Below are 17,257 nucleotides of genomic sequence, written 5' to 3'. Positions count from 1 at the left end.
CTGTCAATGTCAGTGTCAGATTTGACATATCTACTTTTTTATTGTTTTTTTTATAATGGCACTTCGGCTATAACCATTGCCATTGTCAAGTATAATATTATGGCGGGAAAACAATATTCTTTAATACAATTTTTTCTCTATCGTCAGGTCGAAGGTCTAGTCAAAGTCTAAGTATAAAATCAATACAGTCAAGTTGGTCGATTCAAAGTGGTAGACGCTAACATTCGATGGAGTTTTGGGGGGAAACACAAAAGAGCGCGTTTCTGGTTATTACATCACTGTCCTACAGGCTACACTTGTGCACGATAATGGTTAATATCCTACCAATATTACACATTAAAAACCCAGATATAACACAATTTTATGAAAATAATACAAAACACAACATGTGTATCACTCTTTCACATTCCCGGCAAAACTCTTTTTTATTGTTTTCATTCAATAGCTTTTAATTTTTTTTATGAAATAAGGGGGGCAAACGTGCAAATGGGTCACCTGATGGAAAGCAACTTCCGTCGCCCATGGACACTCGCAGCATCAGAAGAGCTGCAGGTGCGTTGCCGGCCTTTTAAGAGGGAATAGGGTAATAGGGGAGGGTAGGTATGGAAAGGGAAGGGAATAGGGTAGGGGATTGGGCCTCGCGGTAAACACACTCACTCGGCGAAACACAGCGCAAGCGCTGTTTCACGCCGGTTTTCTGTGAGCCCGTGGTATTTCTCCGGTCGAGCCGGCCCATTCGTGCCGAAGCATGGCTCTCCCACGTATTTTAATATTATTAAGCGTAACGACCAAAACAACATTGGTAACGACAAAATATAGGTTGACAACGGTTTTAGGTAGAAATAAAACAAACATTTTTAGATAAAATAAGATATACTGTTCTATATAAATCTTTATTATTATTATAATTGTTACATGATCAAACTAATTAAAAACTATGTAAATCTAACATAGCACTGATATTATATTTACATATAAATGTTGGCCTTGCGAAATTTTATCTTTTTAACCTAATAAGTTTATAACTAGCTAGTTTACCTTAAATCTATTCTAATAAAATCTAATCTAGTAAGAATAAAACCCATAAATATTAACTCTTACTCGTACAGAAAATTTATCAAGAATACGCCTTAGTACTAATCATATTATGCTATCCTAAATGTTTAATAAATATAAAACATATTTAATTCTCTATTTCTGGAATATAAAGTCAAGAAGTCAAGTTTAGCTTAGCTGCAGGTCTAATTGCTAGAGGTGTACTGTCTACTGATAAAAGAAAATAAAAATATTAACCCTTTTTACAACACAAAAAATATATGAACCTTTAATTTAGCATCCAGATTCCAGTGTCATGTGACATGTCCAAAGACTACTGTCGTATCACTATTCTGGAGTTGGCGTCGACGCTGTCTACGTAGAAGCCATTGATGTACGGACCAGCCACCAACGTCTCGATAAGCTGAAAGTCATGACAATAAAACATTAGAACACACCATGTATAATGTAACATAAAGGTTTATGGATTACGAGGGCTGCTATTTATGTATCCGGAACTGGCCACTTACAAGAACAATATTTAAAAAGTAATTACAACATTTGAAAATACAACTCTTTGGTTGAAGAATACATTTTGTTTCATGTGACTGTCAATTATTTTTCCATTGTGGCGTCATTTTGAAAATTGCGTGTCTTCATTTGCCATGGATTTAACGCGTGAACATTTTCGTGCAATGATTTACTACGATTTTCGGCGTGGGCTAAATCAACAACAGTGCTTTATTCAACTCACCGCAACTTTTGGAGATGAAGCACCATCAAAAACCACTGTGTATCACTGGTACAGTGAGTTTAATCGTGGGCGGTCTATGCTCACGGATGAAAATAAAGAAGATCACCCAAAAACAGCTGTTGTCCCACAAAATATAGATGCTGTGCGGGAACTAATAATGCGTGATCGTCATGTTACATATCGCGAGATAGAGGCGTCCTTGGGCATAAGTATGACGAGCATACATAAGATATTACACGAACATTTGGCTGTAAAAAAAATATATTCGCGTTGGATTCCGCACAACTTGACAATCGATCAAAAACGGGCTCGTGTCGATTGGTGCAAAAAAATGATAAAAAAATACAACCGTGGTACGTCAAAAGCCGTTTATAATATCTACACAGGTGATGAATCTTGGATCTATGCATATGACCCCGAAACTAAACAACAGTCAACGGTGTGGGTGTTCCAAGATGAGCCGAAACCAACAAAAGTTACTCGTGCAAAAAGTACTTTGAAGCAAATGGTCGCCTGTTTTTTTGGAATTAATGGACATGTGGCTACAGTGCCATTAGAGAATCGTAAAACGGTTAATTCTGAATGGTATACGACCATTTGTTTACCAGAAGTCTTTGAAGAAATAAGAAAGGACAACCGACAACGCAGAATCATATTACATCACGACAATGCTAACTGTCACACCTCAGCTGAAACAACTCAGTTTTTGGAGGGTCAAAAGATCGAATTGACTGGTCATCCGCCGTACAGCCCTGATTTGGCACCTAACGATTTCTTTTTATTTCCATACGCGAAGAACAAATTACGTGGTCAACGTTTTTCGAGCCGCGAAGAGGCTGTTGATGCGTTCAAAATGCACGTTTTGGAGATACCTCAATCAGAATGGAAAAAGTGCTATGAAAATTGGTTCCAGCGTATGCAAAAGTGTGTCGATCATCGCGGCGAATATTTTGAAAAGCAATAAAACCATATTAAATGATATATGTTTGTTTCTTTTTTTAATTCCGGATACATAAATAGCAGCCCTCGTACATAAACAGTAACCATCTTTTGTCTTACTCTAAATATCATGCTTTTTTTCCGTTAATTATACGATGAATAAGAGACAACATATTAGACTAGTAACGATTCTCATAAAATGGAGTTAGGGAAGAGGCAACTCATAATAGATTTTGGGCAATTTTATTTAATGTACTTATTTTATTGTGCATAATATAAGTATGTAGAGCGTTAGATATTCTAGCAATGTAGAGATAACAATGATAACGGGACATATCAATTATCAATGATTGACTTTTAATATTGGCCCTTAGCCTTTATGGTACACATAAAAAATATATAATATCTAGATTTGTCACGAGTTCACAACAAAGCGTCAAAGCATTTAAATCATTGTGCGGTTTTATCGCAGTCATTTGACCGTGAATGCGACCAGACATGAGACAGCACACAAAAATTGTGAAGCGATAGCCTCGGTGTACGAAAGTTGATTCATATAGCAGATAGCGGTTCTACGAAATTCGGTCGCATTACGCTCATTTTGGGTAACTTTGAATTGCGATTTAACTTTGAACAATACAAAACAATTCATTATTGTATTGTTCAAAGTTAAATCGCAATTCAAAGTTACCCAAAATGACTGTATCTCGAACCCAGCCGACAGATAAGAACTAACATTGAATTGACATAACCCGACCAAATGACGCAGGTCCGCCATCAGCAATCAATATCTTCGATGGACGATGGTACATGAAGGGGTGGTAAAAATAAAGTTATTATCACAGACGAGTCTTTTATTTAAATATTCTTAATCGCTAAAATTAGTTATATTTAGCACCAGAGATGAGGTTAGTTAACAAAAATTCGAATACATAAATTTAAATCTGGTACTGTAAAAAAAAATATTACTTAAACTAACTGCCGCACTTAAGGCGCCGCAGATCGCAAGCGACCGCGACCAATAAAAATTAAAATAAAATGCCTTTTTATGACGACGCTCTATAAGTCTATACGAATAATACAAATTAAAAACTAAGGAAACGTAACTCCCATACTTCAACCGTCTTGAATTTGGTTCCTTTTCGCACACTAAAATATTGACAATAGCTACGAAACACACTATGCCGAATTTCTGCGACGGAAGTTCGGCTTGATTCCGCCTGCAATGTATTTCTACTCTTTACGAAATAAAGCCTTTGACAATAATTGCCTCTTCTTTATTTTAAATAATTAAGTACACAAAATTCTTGCATGTATTCGGATCTTTTTTTACATAAAGTATATTATGGGTATGTATTCGGGTTTCTTTTTGTAGCTCGCAGAACATAGTTTTTGACACAGTTACTCTTTCTTAGTTTTTATTACTCGTAGCCTAGGCTATATGTTTTATTTTGCTCTACGCCACTTCAAAGCAGAGGCGGCAAGTGTCGCTAACTCGCTAGACCAACAATTACTACTGTCGGTACAAAATGAAACTATATTATACGTCTAGCTGTCCCGGTGAACTTCGTGTCACTTAAAAACCTTCCCTGGACTTCTACGAATATTTTAAGACTAAAATTAGCCCGTTCTCGAGTTTTTCGCTTAGCAACACATTTAGCGACTCATTTTTATATTATAAGATTGTCATGAAGTGGCATTTTTTAAATTTTTGTCGGTCGCGATAGTTTGTCGCGTTTATCGGAATATCGCCTTTAGAGACGCGTATTAAAAGGCCCATTCACGGCAGGACTGCACGGCAGTCACACTCGGTGTTTCCGGCCGGCAACACCGAGTGTGTTTATGGTAAAGTTAATATACCTAGCGGAATAGAGCAACAATTTCGAGCTGTCAAACGTATCCAAAATTGGTTTTCATCTGTGTGAAAAATATGTGTACACTTACACAAGCATGATTGAACATGAATTCTATGAGATTGAATTGTCAACGTGCGGCACGTGCCGACTGGACGTCAAAAAAGAGGGCTGCTATCATGTATCACACGTCTCTTTTTACCACGCAGTGTTACTGATAGTGACATCTCTCTTGCTCAGGCCTTTGTTTCTCTATTCCGCTAGGTATATTAACTTTATGGTGTGAACCAATCAGTGAGGCCCATTCACTGCAGGACTGCCGTGCAGTCCTACCGTGAATGGGCCCTTTTAGTTGTTACACTTACATGTCAAAATCGTTATGGTGTGAACCAATCAGTGAGGCCCATTCACTGCAGGACTGCCGTGCAGTCCTACCGTGAATGGGCCCTTTTAGTTGTTACACTTACATGTCAAAATCGTAAAGGTACCCGCACACGGCGCGTTATAATCGGTCGATAATAACGCATGCGTTATTGCGTAACATGTTTTCAGTACATTTTGTATTAGGATGGTCATGTAGTTACACACTGCTGCGATAATAACACCGCAATGGAAATATATCGCAATAACGCAATTTTCTTGCATACCTGAGAGAAATGGTAATATAGTGCCGTCGCGGCGCGGCGCTCTCTCGTATGAAATATCGGACAATAAAAACACAGCTGTGTCCAAGGAATCGGGACGCATTATCGCAATACCGCATGCGTTATTATCGACCGATAATAATAACGCGCCTGTAGCTGAGTGCGGGAGCCTTAATTTAATTACAGTTATGCAATTATATTCGTCTCTAAGGGGGATATTAGATTATAAATCATATATATTGGATATTGGATCCGAGATCATTGAGTCAATGATATTGGATAATGTAATATAGACATATGATTCATTTCTTCCTTGATCAAAGATTTTTGACATTTGCTGAGAGATTGGATCCAATACGGTCATAGAAATAGGTGTTGCCAGTTATTTAATATAAAAAAGAGTTTTTAATTTCTTGTTCGTTAATATGTTTCAAATAATGTAATGTAATTATTTTTCTAATTATATACTTCGATAATCTTGCTGAAATAACAAAAAACAAGCTATTAAAAATGACGATGTTCTCTGAGATCTAGTAACCCTGACGTCAATACCTGTCAGCGTTAGCGCTCTCCATTGGCTATTGAAACCACATATGACGTAAAATAGGATCAATGAAATATGATAATGTAATACGCAGATATGATCAAATGATCATATATATTGGATCCAATATATATGATAATGTAATACCCCCCTTAGTGCGGCAGTAACAGACTATGGTGAATGTAAGGTCATAGCAATGTTATCAACAAGTCACGGCTCACGGGACACGGGGTCACTGTCGTTAAACAAACAATAACATTTGATTGTTGTAGTAATAACAACTAATGAACAAAGAGATGTAGGAAGTGAATTTAAAAGCGATTATGATAAATATTTATCTTTGACCGTGTCTGATTTACCCTTTTACTGACTTTAAGTTCAAAACTGTTTACACTATACTCTGTTTTGTCTTTGCTTTGAAGTTTACTTAAATAATATAATAATTATTATTAGACATTCGAAATTTAAATGTTACTTTAAAAAGTGGTCTGACAGGCAAATACAAAAAGTGTGTAACTATAAATTTAGTAAACATGATGCGGTATTATGCCTGGTTGTAAAACAAGGAATATTAAACCCATAAACCGATCATATTTATTAATTTATAAATTCTTTATTTGCACATAACGAAAAATACAAAATGAAGAACGCAACAAAAGATACATAAAACAATGGCAATACAATTACAATAAAATTTACAAATTTATAAAAATGTGCAAATTGGCAGCCTTACCGCTGTAAGTGGTTTCTACCAGGCAACCGTCAATATAAAATAAATGAAAAAACAATAGTATAAAACTATTACTTACAATACTTAATAAGAGATAAAATAAACTACTTATACTTTACATAGATATAATAAGGCAAAAATATGAAAAAATTACAGGAGATAAGAATTTTATGATAAGTAATTAATATTAGTACTAACACCAAAATTTTCATATTGAAGGAAATAGGTCTAAGTAGTGTTTCTTGACACGTTTCTTAAAGATATTTATGGATTCAGAGCTTTGTATAGAATCAGGTAAAGAGTTCCAGAGACGAATAGCGGAGATGGTGAAAGAAGAATCATAGAACGAAGTTTTATGGGAAGGGAAGGCAATATTATGACATAATATTTACATTTTACTAATTAACATGTTCGTAATAAATTATTGTTAAAACCATGTTAAAACCATTTGTACTAATCATTATAAAAATACATTATATATTTTAATTTTCATTTTACATTCAATTATCAAACTGCTTAAATATTGGCAATTTTATTTTTTCGAATTGTAACGGCTGTTAATTTTGTTTTTCTTTTTTGTTACGTATTGTTCGACACAGGTAAACAGTGTGACACCATCTCCCAGTGCCGCCTTGACATACAGCCGTGATTCTGAGAAAGACATAGTCATTGTTATAACTTATAACATATTATAGCGTTTTAGAAATACAAACCACACTAGAGCATTTGCAAATGGCTATAAATATTACTGCAATGTTTTCACGCTGGACTTCACAGAGGCAGACAGTAAACAAACAGTTTTGTTCGACGTTTGACAACATTTCTGTCAATATAATGATATGACAACATGCAGATTAATATAATCTGTATAGTCTGTCAAGAAAGTGAAGAAATTAAAAAGTGGCAACATCGTAGTGTCATCCCTTTTAAATAAATCTAAGAAAAAAGGGATGACACCAAGATGTTGCCACTTTTTAATTTCTTCACTTTCTTGACGGACTATATTTTTTTAAGCGGGCAAAAGGCCCACCACACATTCCCACCACTGCAACTCCTGTGTCGCCAGGATCAACAGTGGTAACCAACCACGAAAACCCTTTGATATGATCTCAGGGATGCCCGAGGGACAAGCTAAATCTGTCTTGGGACCCGCAACGAAATTAATCAGAAGAAATGTAGGAGGAGTAGGAGATACCAATTTCCCTCCCCAAGCAAAGCGGGAGACAGCCAAATTGTAATGACATTGATGTCCGAACAAAGGGGGAAGCACCACGGGAAAAAAATTTGGTTATACTTAATACAATATGCCTACTTCATAAAAAAAAAATAATGACATTTATTTATAATGGCAAACTTGTGTTCGGTTGTTTCCAATAGTATTTATGACAAAAACGTTTGAAAGCACGGAAATTCCTTGCGCTGCCCACGAGGTCATCGTAATATACGACTCCAGAGACACATTGGAGGCTGTTTAACAGATCGGTTCTTTCCTCATGCCAGAGACCGCACTCCCAGAGTACGTGATGAGCAGTTTGTACTTGCGGGCTGTCTTCGGTCGAGCACTCGCAAAAAGGAGATAGAACTAACTTAAATCCATGAAGTTTAGCTTTAAAATTACCGTGACCAGTTAGGAATTGTGCCACGTAATGATCTATGACGGATTATATGTTGTCATATCAGTATATATATACTGATTACTGTATGTGCTAGTAGCGCCTTCTGCGTAAATTTCCTTATTCCCATTTGTTCCAGATTCGAACGTTTCACTGCGCGACAGCCAATAAACGCTCGCCGCGCTAAGCGTTTGCCATTCACCAAGCGGCAAATTTGCGAATGAGTCGAACGGGAAGTGTGAATCATCCCGCAGAAAAAAATTACAGCTCGCTGATTGGTCACCCATTTGACATTCGAAATTTAAATGTCTACAGAAAAATGGTACTTTAAAAATTATCGAATTTTAATTTTGCGCTGCTCCAGTGTAGTTTTTATCTCGAAAACGCCATTAATTATTCTAATTCATTATATCAACTTATTATGAACATGATAGTACTTGAAACTAAAGTCCAAATGAAAACTTAGACTAGGGTTACAACTATAGATGCTGGCGGGAAAGATTCCGAATTATTCCCGTCGAATACTTCGGAAGTATTCCGAAATATTCCGAAACTTTGGGAATATTTCAACTGTCAAAAATAACGTGGAAAATTGCGCTTGGAAGTTGTAAACTATTTATCTTTAGTTGTGTATCTAAGAATATGTGATGCCGGTTATGACACATTATTAGCCAAGCGGCGAGAAACGGCTTTTTTGGCTTATTATCATTACTAGAGATAAATAGCGGCTGGTAACGGCTTGTTACTTTTCTTTGATAATACCTAATCATATAAGTTCGTTTATTTTTTATGGTTTTTATTCTGATTTACTTACAATAGGATATATTAGTATGGATAGTATGGCTATAAGTAAGTAATAAGTAGGTAAGTATAGATTAATCAATCCCATTGGCCATTACTAATTTATGATAAAACTAGATGACGCCCGCAACTCCGTTGCGCCAAAATTCGTTTATCGCGCCGGAACCGTACATTTTTCCGGGATAAAAACTATCCTATGTTCTTTCTCGGAACTCAAAGTATTTCCATGTCAATTTTCAGCCAAATCGGTTCAGCGGTTCGAGCGTGAAGAGGTAACAGACAGACAGGCAAACAGACGCACTTTCGCATTTATAATATTAAACCTAGAAGTAGGTATAGATAAACAATTTATATTTTACTTAAGTACCTACGTAATGTGCCACTGAACAAATAATTCACTCAACCACCAAAAACCACAAACAAACACGTATATTTCCATTGAATTATTCCGGCGAAATATTCGACGGAAACATTCGAATGCGGGGTACGAATCTTTCCGCGGGGTGAGGGAAAACTTCTCCGGGGAGCATCTCCCTTCCGCACCGCCGTCGCCCGCTCGTACGGGCGAGTGAGCCGTGGCAGTCGGCGCGTGCGAAGCGGTGATAGCGGCCGGCGGGCGACGCTCGTTGTGCGGCGGCGATCGATGATTGATGCAAAATACGATTTTTCAGCATAAATAAAAAAAATCATATTTTTTTTTATTAAATTCATTTTGAATAATTCAAATTTAAAGAAACTTTCCCAGAAGTATTCCGGAATTATTCGGAATTTTTCAGAAGTTTTGCAACTATAGTTACAACTTACACGGTCAGTCTGGCATCAGTTCAAATTTCAATCCATCAGTCTCCTGACACGAGAACGATGGCCGGAAAGTATGTATAATAAAAAAATTACCAGTCCGTGAATCACACGGTTACACGATTATTCTTTCGTCAGTCTGGATCAGACTGATGGACTGAACTGATGCCAGCCTCACCGTGCAACCCTAGTCATACAAAATGATCTGTGTGAATTAATGTATCCAAGCTTTTATGTCACTAAGATAATACTAAATAGCTGTGTAAATAATACTAAGTAAAATAATACAAAAAAAAAACTATGTGTACAAAGGATTACATACCTGTGAACTAGATGTAGTTGGTACAGTCTCCATAGAGACATCCATAAAATCATCATCATCATCAACGGCATCACCTGGGAAAGAATATCATATTTTATTACTACCATAAAAATATGTTATTTTGTTGAACGTAAAAGATGTAATAAAATAAGGATTCTATATAAAAGATGTATCAATATCGACAGTAACGTCGATTTCGATGATTTACTATCTTCTTAACACGAATAGTTTATATAGTATTTTCCATTCACACGGCCTATCGTACCGAAACTAAAGTTCGAACAGTAAATTGACCAATGACCGCACGGTAAAGTTTTCGAATCTGGGGCCGTACCACGAAACTGTTTGAGACTCGTACGAGAATGCCGCGTGTTACTCTAACAAACGAGAAATTACGCTGTTAGAGCAGGACGCGGCATTCTCAGCCGATTGTTTGAGTCTCAAAACTATTTCGTAGTAGGTAGGCCTGTAGTATTGATGTGGTGTCAATGTAATATTATCACTTGTTTATTTTCGTTTTGCGCTAATTAGGAATCAATTATACTATCAATTTTATATCTATTAGCCTAATCGGGTATTAGTCTTAATTGCACATTGGTGCTAATACCGCTCGGTATATCTCTATGGCTCAGTGGTTTCGCATTGTTCCTGTTTAATGAGGTGTCTGCGTCGATTATCGCAGTAAGATCAGGCGTTACTTTGTAGAAATCCAACATAAATACTATCCTTAAGGGCGCGTATTATATCAAATTGCTTTACATGGTCGTCTGTAATATGAAATATCAATGCCTACCTAGCATACGCCAACGAGATATCTCACTCTACATGTTTTCTCGATGTTTGATGGTTTGTCTCTTCATCTCTATTCACCCTAGCATGACACACATTTTTTCTAGATCTATCATCGAAATCACACATTTTTATTGAGTTTGGTCGAGACAATGTCGAGATTTTGACATTATGAGACGAGTAACTACTCGTCTCATAATGTCAAAATTTTATTATCTCGAGAGTGAGATATCTCGTTGGCGTATGCTAGGGAGGATGGTCTCTCGACTGAGCATGACATAACCCGACCAAATGTCGAAGGTCCGCCATCTGCCTAATAACTTCTTTGTTTATACACATAGCAGTACATACCCTCAGATGGCAGTGTCAGCCAGAACTGTGACTTGCAGGTGTACAGCAGACCCGGGGGCAGATTACATTGTCTCACTGAGCTCGCCAGCACCTGCAAATAAAAAAATAATTAATTAAACGTTGACACAAACATGTAACATAGATGTAACCACAATTTCAAATTTAAATGTTGTGAATCACCTTTGAATTTTGTGAGATCTGAGACTTAAAACTGCATTTCAATGTAGTTGAAACATTTTTAAGACAGTGCGAAATGCAAAGCGATCTAAATTATTTTACAAACGAATCCCTAATGTGCCTTGTTTTTTTATTTATTTTATTTTTTTATTTATTTAAACATTTATTGCACACAAGACACTGTTTACATAAAAAATTACATAGAAAGACGACACAAAAGAACTGCTTATTTCTAAAGAAATTTCTTACAGCAGCCCTACGGAGAGAGATGTGTTATAAGACATCAGATAGAGCGTGCACAATAACAAAACTATATCACATCTATAATAAAAGTACACGAAACTAATAATAATAATAAAACATATATGTATTATATTAACCAAAATAAATAATAGTACAATATTAATAATTATAAATAATAATAATAAATACTATACAATATGTCTATGATACATAAATACTATATGTATATTTAATAACATTACTTAAATGGATTGAGATTCTTGAAGATAATGCTCTTTCAAGCGTTTCTTAAACACACTGATGGTAGAGCTATCACCAACAGTCTGGGGAAACGAGTTACCTGCAAACCTTCAAGAAGAGAGCGTATTCCCTCGTAATACCTCAATCGTGGGAATCACAGACACAATAGATTTTCAATTGTTATGCGGCAACGGGTGCCTGGGGATTGATGGGTTAAAAGGCCGGCAGGTGCGTTACCTGCAGCTCTTCTAATGTTGCGGGTATCCGTGGGCAACGGTAGTTGCTTTGCAACGGGCGAGAAGGGGAGGGTAAGAAAGGGAATAGGGAAGGGTAGGGAAGGGAATAAGATAGGGGATTGGGGCTCCGGTAAACTCACTCACTCGGCGAAACACAGCGCAAGCGCTGTTTCGCGTCGGTTTTCTGTGAGCCAGTGGTATTTCAAGCCGGCCCATTCGTGCCGAAGCATGGCTCTACCAGGTATACCTGTTTGCCCTTTATTTTATAAAAAAAAATATGACCTTAGCCGCGTCAACGAGTAGCGAGGCCTGCCACGACGCGGCGTATATGAGCCGCATGGAGGACTGTGCCGCCGTCGACGATAGCATCGGGTACAGCGCGCTGTGACGACGCATGTTGTAGAAGCACACCCCTGGAATGTTACGAGTTAATTAATTTAAATTTCGAATGTTCTATTACAGAATAAAATAGACAATTTCATAACATCTACAAGTAGATTCACTTCTAGTTTCACAAAGTTTGGGTTTTTTTTCACAAAAGTTGTCAGATGTCAGTCAGAGCCACCCACGGAATCCCTACTTATATTAGTGATACTATTACCTTTTTACGCTTAAACCGCTAAACCGACTTTAATGTTCCATGTAAGACATTTTAGTGCTGGAAAAGGATATATCATATAAGATAATAATAATAATAATAAATTATTTATTTGCACACATAAAAGAAAAGACAAAAACATATAAAAGAGAAAAAAAAAGAAATAACAACAACAAAAAAGGTATATAAAAAAAACAAAATTGTGCAAAAAGGCGGTCTTACTGCTTTAAGCAGTTTCTTCCAGACAACGGAAAGATTTCTAGTTTTTCGGTAAAAAGCACGGTTTAAATGAATTTCGCACCAAGTTCCGAGCAACATCTAGTACTGTATGTATTATCGACAATATGAAAGCCTCTATGGTGATACCACACTTAAAAACGTTACAGCGGTGCGACGCGAGACGACACGGTCAAATATTCCTTACATGAATTGTATGAGACGTACGGCGTACCCCACAGAAATAAATCAAGATTCTTGATTTATTTCTGTGGCGTACCCCATAGCTACACTACTATATTCTACACTCCGCTCCAATGTGATGTGAAGTGTTGCGTCGCTTCGCCGCGCTATAGTAGGTTCGCATATAGTGCAGATAGACCTTTATTAATTATTGAAATCAGGCCAGTTACGCAGGAGTAATTTTATTCCTTTCAAAATCAAAATTGCTTTATTTCTAAATAAATTTAAAAATAAACGTTTTCAGAATGTCCTACATGGTGCCTACCAGCGGTTCGAGAACTAACCCGGCGAGAAGAACCGGCGTAAGAAACTCGCACGGGGCTCACTTTTTTCTATCTTTTTAAAATAAAGTTTACAATTCTGTAACTTAATATTACTTTACTCTCATAACCCAGTGTGACGGAAGACCGACGCGACAGGCGAGAGATCAGGCGCAGGACCGACTTTTTACATGCCCATCCGACGCATGGATCGTCTTACTTGTCAGACAATCGTGTGATCAGCCTGCATTGTTCTATCCAAACTCGGAAATACCATGTTTCCAACGCGGGAATCGAACCCACGACCTCCAAGTTAAGAGCCGCGCTCTAAACCACTGGACCATGGAGGCGTCCTTTATTATTAGAGGCATAAGGAGTAAGGACTAACCCTGCGGCTTCCGGTTGACGTAGAACTGCAGGGTGCCGCGCCACATGTCCAGCCGCACGCCCACGATGCTGCCGCGACAGAACCCGTCCGACTCGCGCGACACCTGCTGCATTACCATACATATTATGTTAATAACAAATATACAATCACACTCACGACCACACTCAGAGATATGATAATTTAACTTTAATTTAATGAAATAAATTATAGTTTAGTAATTCGTCCCTGAACCCTGAGTGCAGTTAACATTGTTGCACCGTGTATATGTGTGACTCATACCTTAGCGTCGTGTTTGATGGAGCCGCGGTATGAGAGGCCGTAGGACTCGGCGTCCTGTCCCAGCAGCGATGTGAACTTGAACCTGTCCTTTTGCATGTCCGCCTTGCTCGTGCCCAGTCCCACCATCTAAAAAAAAATGGTTTTTAGACTGATAATCAAGATAGTCTATCTTCTTGTTGGGCTAGTTTCCGGAGACCTACAACGAAACCGATTTGAGACTCGACTCGAACGATCGAAACAAAACGCGTCCTACCACAGACATAGATCATGATAGATATCGCATGTGTATGTACTTCGCGTGCCAAACGACGAGCAATGCTCGTCTTTCGAAAGTCTGTTCTTTAGTCTGCTGTCGGAAACGGACGGAAACGTGCCGTATTGAGCTGTAGAAATTCAAATAGAAACGTTGGCCTAGATAATGGGCACTTTTCTTATCATCGGTACGTCACAGTAGCTATAAAAAAGTGAGACGTTCGTTTTCATACAAATGGAGCGACATGCGGTATCTATCTTGATCTATGTCTGTGCGTCCTACTCTAACAACGTCATTTCACGTATGTTAGAGTGGGACGCGGAATTTCGATTCATTCGTTTGTGTCTCAAAATGGTTTCGTATTACGGCCCGTAAACCGGTGATGTCAGTTAAGCTCTGTAATGTTGAAACGAGTCACTAAATAGATTTCCTAATACAGATATTAGGAAATCTATTTAGTGAAATATTTTCCAATCTAAAAATAGGAAAGTACTATTACAATTTTTAAAAGACCCAAGTTGTTTAAAATGGCTACGCCTGGTCTCTACATAATATAATGTGTATGTATATCTATTATATTATTATATAGCGTGTAATGTTTTAAATTTTTTACAAAAATCTTACAGAGCTACTTTATTATTGGAATTCAAAAAAATTTCTAGAAAAAATAAATTAAGAACAATTGTTGTGTGCATTATAAGCTAAGGGCCAGGACACAAAAACACGATACGACGTCGTGTCGTGGGAATCCACGACGAGCATCGTAAAAAACTACGACACGACATCACGTCACGACGTGCCACGATATACGACACGACGTCGTGTCGTGTTTTTGTGTCCCGGCCCTAATTTGTAAGCACTTAAAATCTTAACATGATCTATGAAATAAAATAAATTAAAATATGAATATCAATTACAAATTACAATGGAAGATAAACAACATAATATATTAAGCCTTGGACAGAGTAACATAGAAGGAAGTGGGCATAAATATTACTCACAATATCAGTGCCGTACGTCTGCGTTAACACTTTGACCTCCCAGTAGTAGTGGTTGTTGAGCATGAGTGGTGTATCCCCACGCACTGCCGCCGTGCCCGAGCTGTAGTACGGGTGGAATGTCACCTGCTTCTGGTCCTCGCTCACCAGCACCCAGCTGGACCGAGCATTCTCCACCACATCATCTGGTGACTCCCAATTCCATTCATTTACTAAAAGTTCAAAAGTAAGGGTAAATTTTCTATTGATTTATCTTGGTGTCATTATTGGAACTATTTGGCATTAGAAATGACACTCATTCTTTTGAGAAATACATACCTAAGGGGGATATTAGATTATCATTTATATTGGATCCTATATCATTGAGTCATTTATATTGGATAATGTAATATAGATAAATGATTCATTTCCTTTTTGATCATAGATTTTTGACATTTGCTGAGAGATTGGATCCAATACGGTCATAGAAATAGGTGTTGCCAGTTATTTAATATAAAAAAAAGTTTTTAATTTCTTGTTCGTTAATATGTTTCAAATAATGTAATGTAATTATTTTTCTAAATATATACTTGGATAATCTTGCTGAAATAACAAAAAACAAGCCATATTAAAAATGACAATGTCTTTTGACAAATGAAATTCTCTGAGATCTAGTAACCCTGACGTCAATACCTATCAGCGTTAGTGCTCTCCATTGGCTATTAAAACCACATATGACGTAAAATAGGATCAATGAAATATGATAATGTAATATGCAGATATTATCAAATGATCATATATATTGGATCCTATATATGATCATATAAATGATCCAATATAAATGATAATGTAATATAACCAATTTACTATTTGTAATAGTGTTTTTTGTAAAATTAGGTAAGTATTTTGTTTATAATTACAATTTAATGTTGATTTCAGCATCACATTACATCAAATCACTAGCTAGTATGCTGTTAGAGTTTTGAAACATGCATGATTAATAAAGACAGATAGTAAATGAAAGCTTTATCACATCTAGACCAACAGCTAGTGTTTGCATACTATCTAGAATATTAATAATAGACAGACCTTCACTGTAAATTTATATACATATATATGTAAATGTATATTTAATATAGTATCTATCAGCTGTTTAGTTCCGTCATATCTTCAAATAACTAATGACTATGTAAATAAAATGAGATCTTATCAATTTAATAGGCAATTTGTTATTTGAGTTTTGACTCTTTATTCAATTAGCTCCATAGTAAAACACCTATTTGTTAGTAATATACAACTTCATGCTAAATAAAATCTGTTTATTATTGGAATTCATTGTGTATTTTAATTAAAAAAACTTTTGGTTTCTGAAACAACACCAACAAGTTAAAACTTTCTTCAGATATCAGGTTTCCTAAACATATTTGAGTCTTTCTTGGTGACTAAATTAGTCGACCGTAGCAACATGTTTTTTGTTAAACTACTTACAATAATAAAACATGACTATTGACCATGGTATTTTCATGTTACTCTACCTTCGTTATCCTCTCCACAGGAGCAGAAGTTCAGCTGCTGCCACGGTATAGGTTCATTTTTGCCCCAACACTGACAAAAGGGCTGAGCGAATTGTGCACTTTCGTCTAATTTTAAGCTCGAAGAACGCGATCGTGAGCTAACAAACATGTTTGCTTTATGATCCTTTACACACGGAATACGGTTAACAATCACAACATAATATTACTTTGTGCACTTTTAGGGTTAATCGTAAGCGGAACACCTTAAGAACACTTTCCAAATTAACTATAGTACCTAATTGATTTCCTTATTATTTTGAATCACTTGAGCAGTCGAGAAAAAGTGGTGAGCAGGGACGAGCAGCTTTATATACCAACAGTGATGACATTGACAACTGATGGTGCTGCAGCTGCGTGATTAATGACAGTAACATTTGACACCATTCAAGGTGTTGCAAGA

The 17,257-nt window shown here is 36.8% G+C and overlaps 1 protein-coding gene across 3 annotated transcripts; it reads right to left on the bottom strand.

Moving 5' to 3' along the window:
• Window positions 1–995: 995 nt before the first annotated feature.
• LOC121732886 (SPRY domain-containing SOCS box protein 3) lies at window positions 996–17,185 on the bottom strand. Of its 3 annotated transcripts, none has more exons than XM_042122905.1 (8): window positions 16,819–17,185; window positions 15,308–15,516; window positions 14,054–14,179; window positions 13,775–13,877; window positions 12,352–12,482; window positions 11,174–11,264; window positions 10,034–10,107; window positions 996–1,459 (listed from the first exon to the last, which is right to left on the bottom strand). In XM_042122905.1, exons 1-8 carry the CDS (start codon window positions 16,964–16,966, stop codon window positions 1,370–1,372), a joined length of 972 nt encoding a protein of 323 aa, XP_041978839.1. In that variant the 5' UTR covers window positions 16,967–17,185; the 3' UTR covers window positions 996–1,369. The 3 variants fall into 3 exon arrangements, with proteins under 3 accessions (XP_041978839.1, XP_041978838.1, XP_041978840.1); XM_042122904.1 differs by having other exon boundaries at window positions 997–1,459; window positions 13,775–13,880; XM_042122906.1 differs by lacking the exon at window positions 996–1,459 and adding an exon at window positions 6,635–7,150 and having other exon boundaries at window positions 13,775–13,880.
• Between the last annotated feature and the right edge of the window lie 72 nt (window positions 17,186–17,257).

The sequence above is a fragment of the Aricia agestis genome, chromosome 13, assembly GCF_905147365.1.
Source record: "Aricia agestis chromosome 13, ilAriAges1.1, whole genome shotgun sequence".
NCBI classification, from domain to species: domain Eukaryota; kingdom Metazoa; phylum Arthropoda; class Insecta; order Lepidoptera; family Lycaenidae; genus Aricia; species Aricia agestis.
Note: the sequence above shows the minus strand (reverse complement) of the source record. Positions and strands in the feature narration are given on the sequence as shown.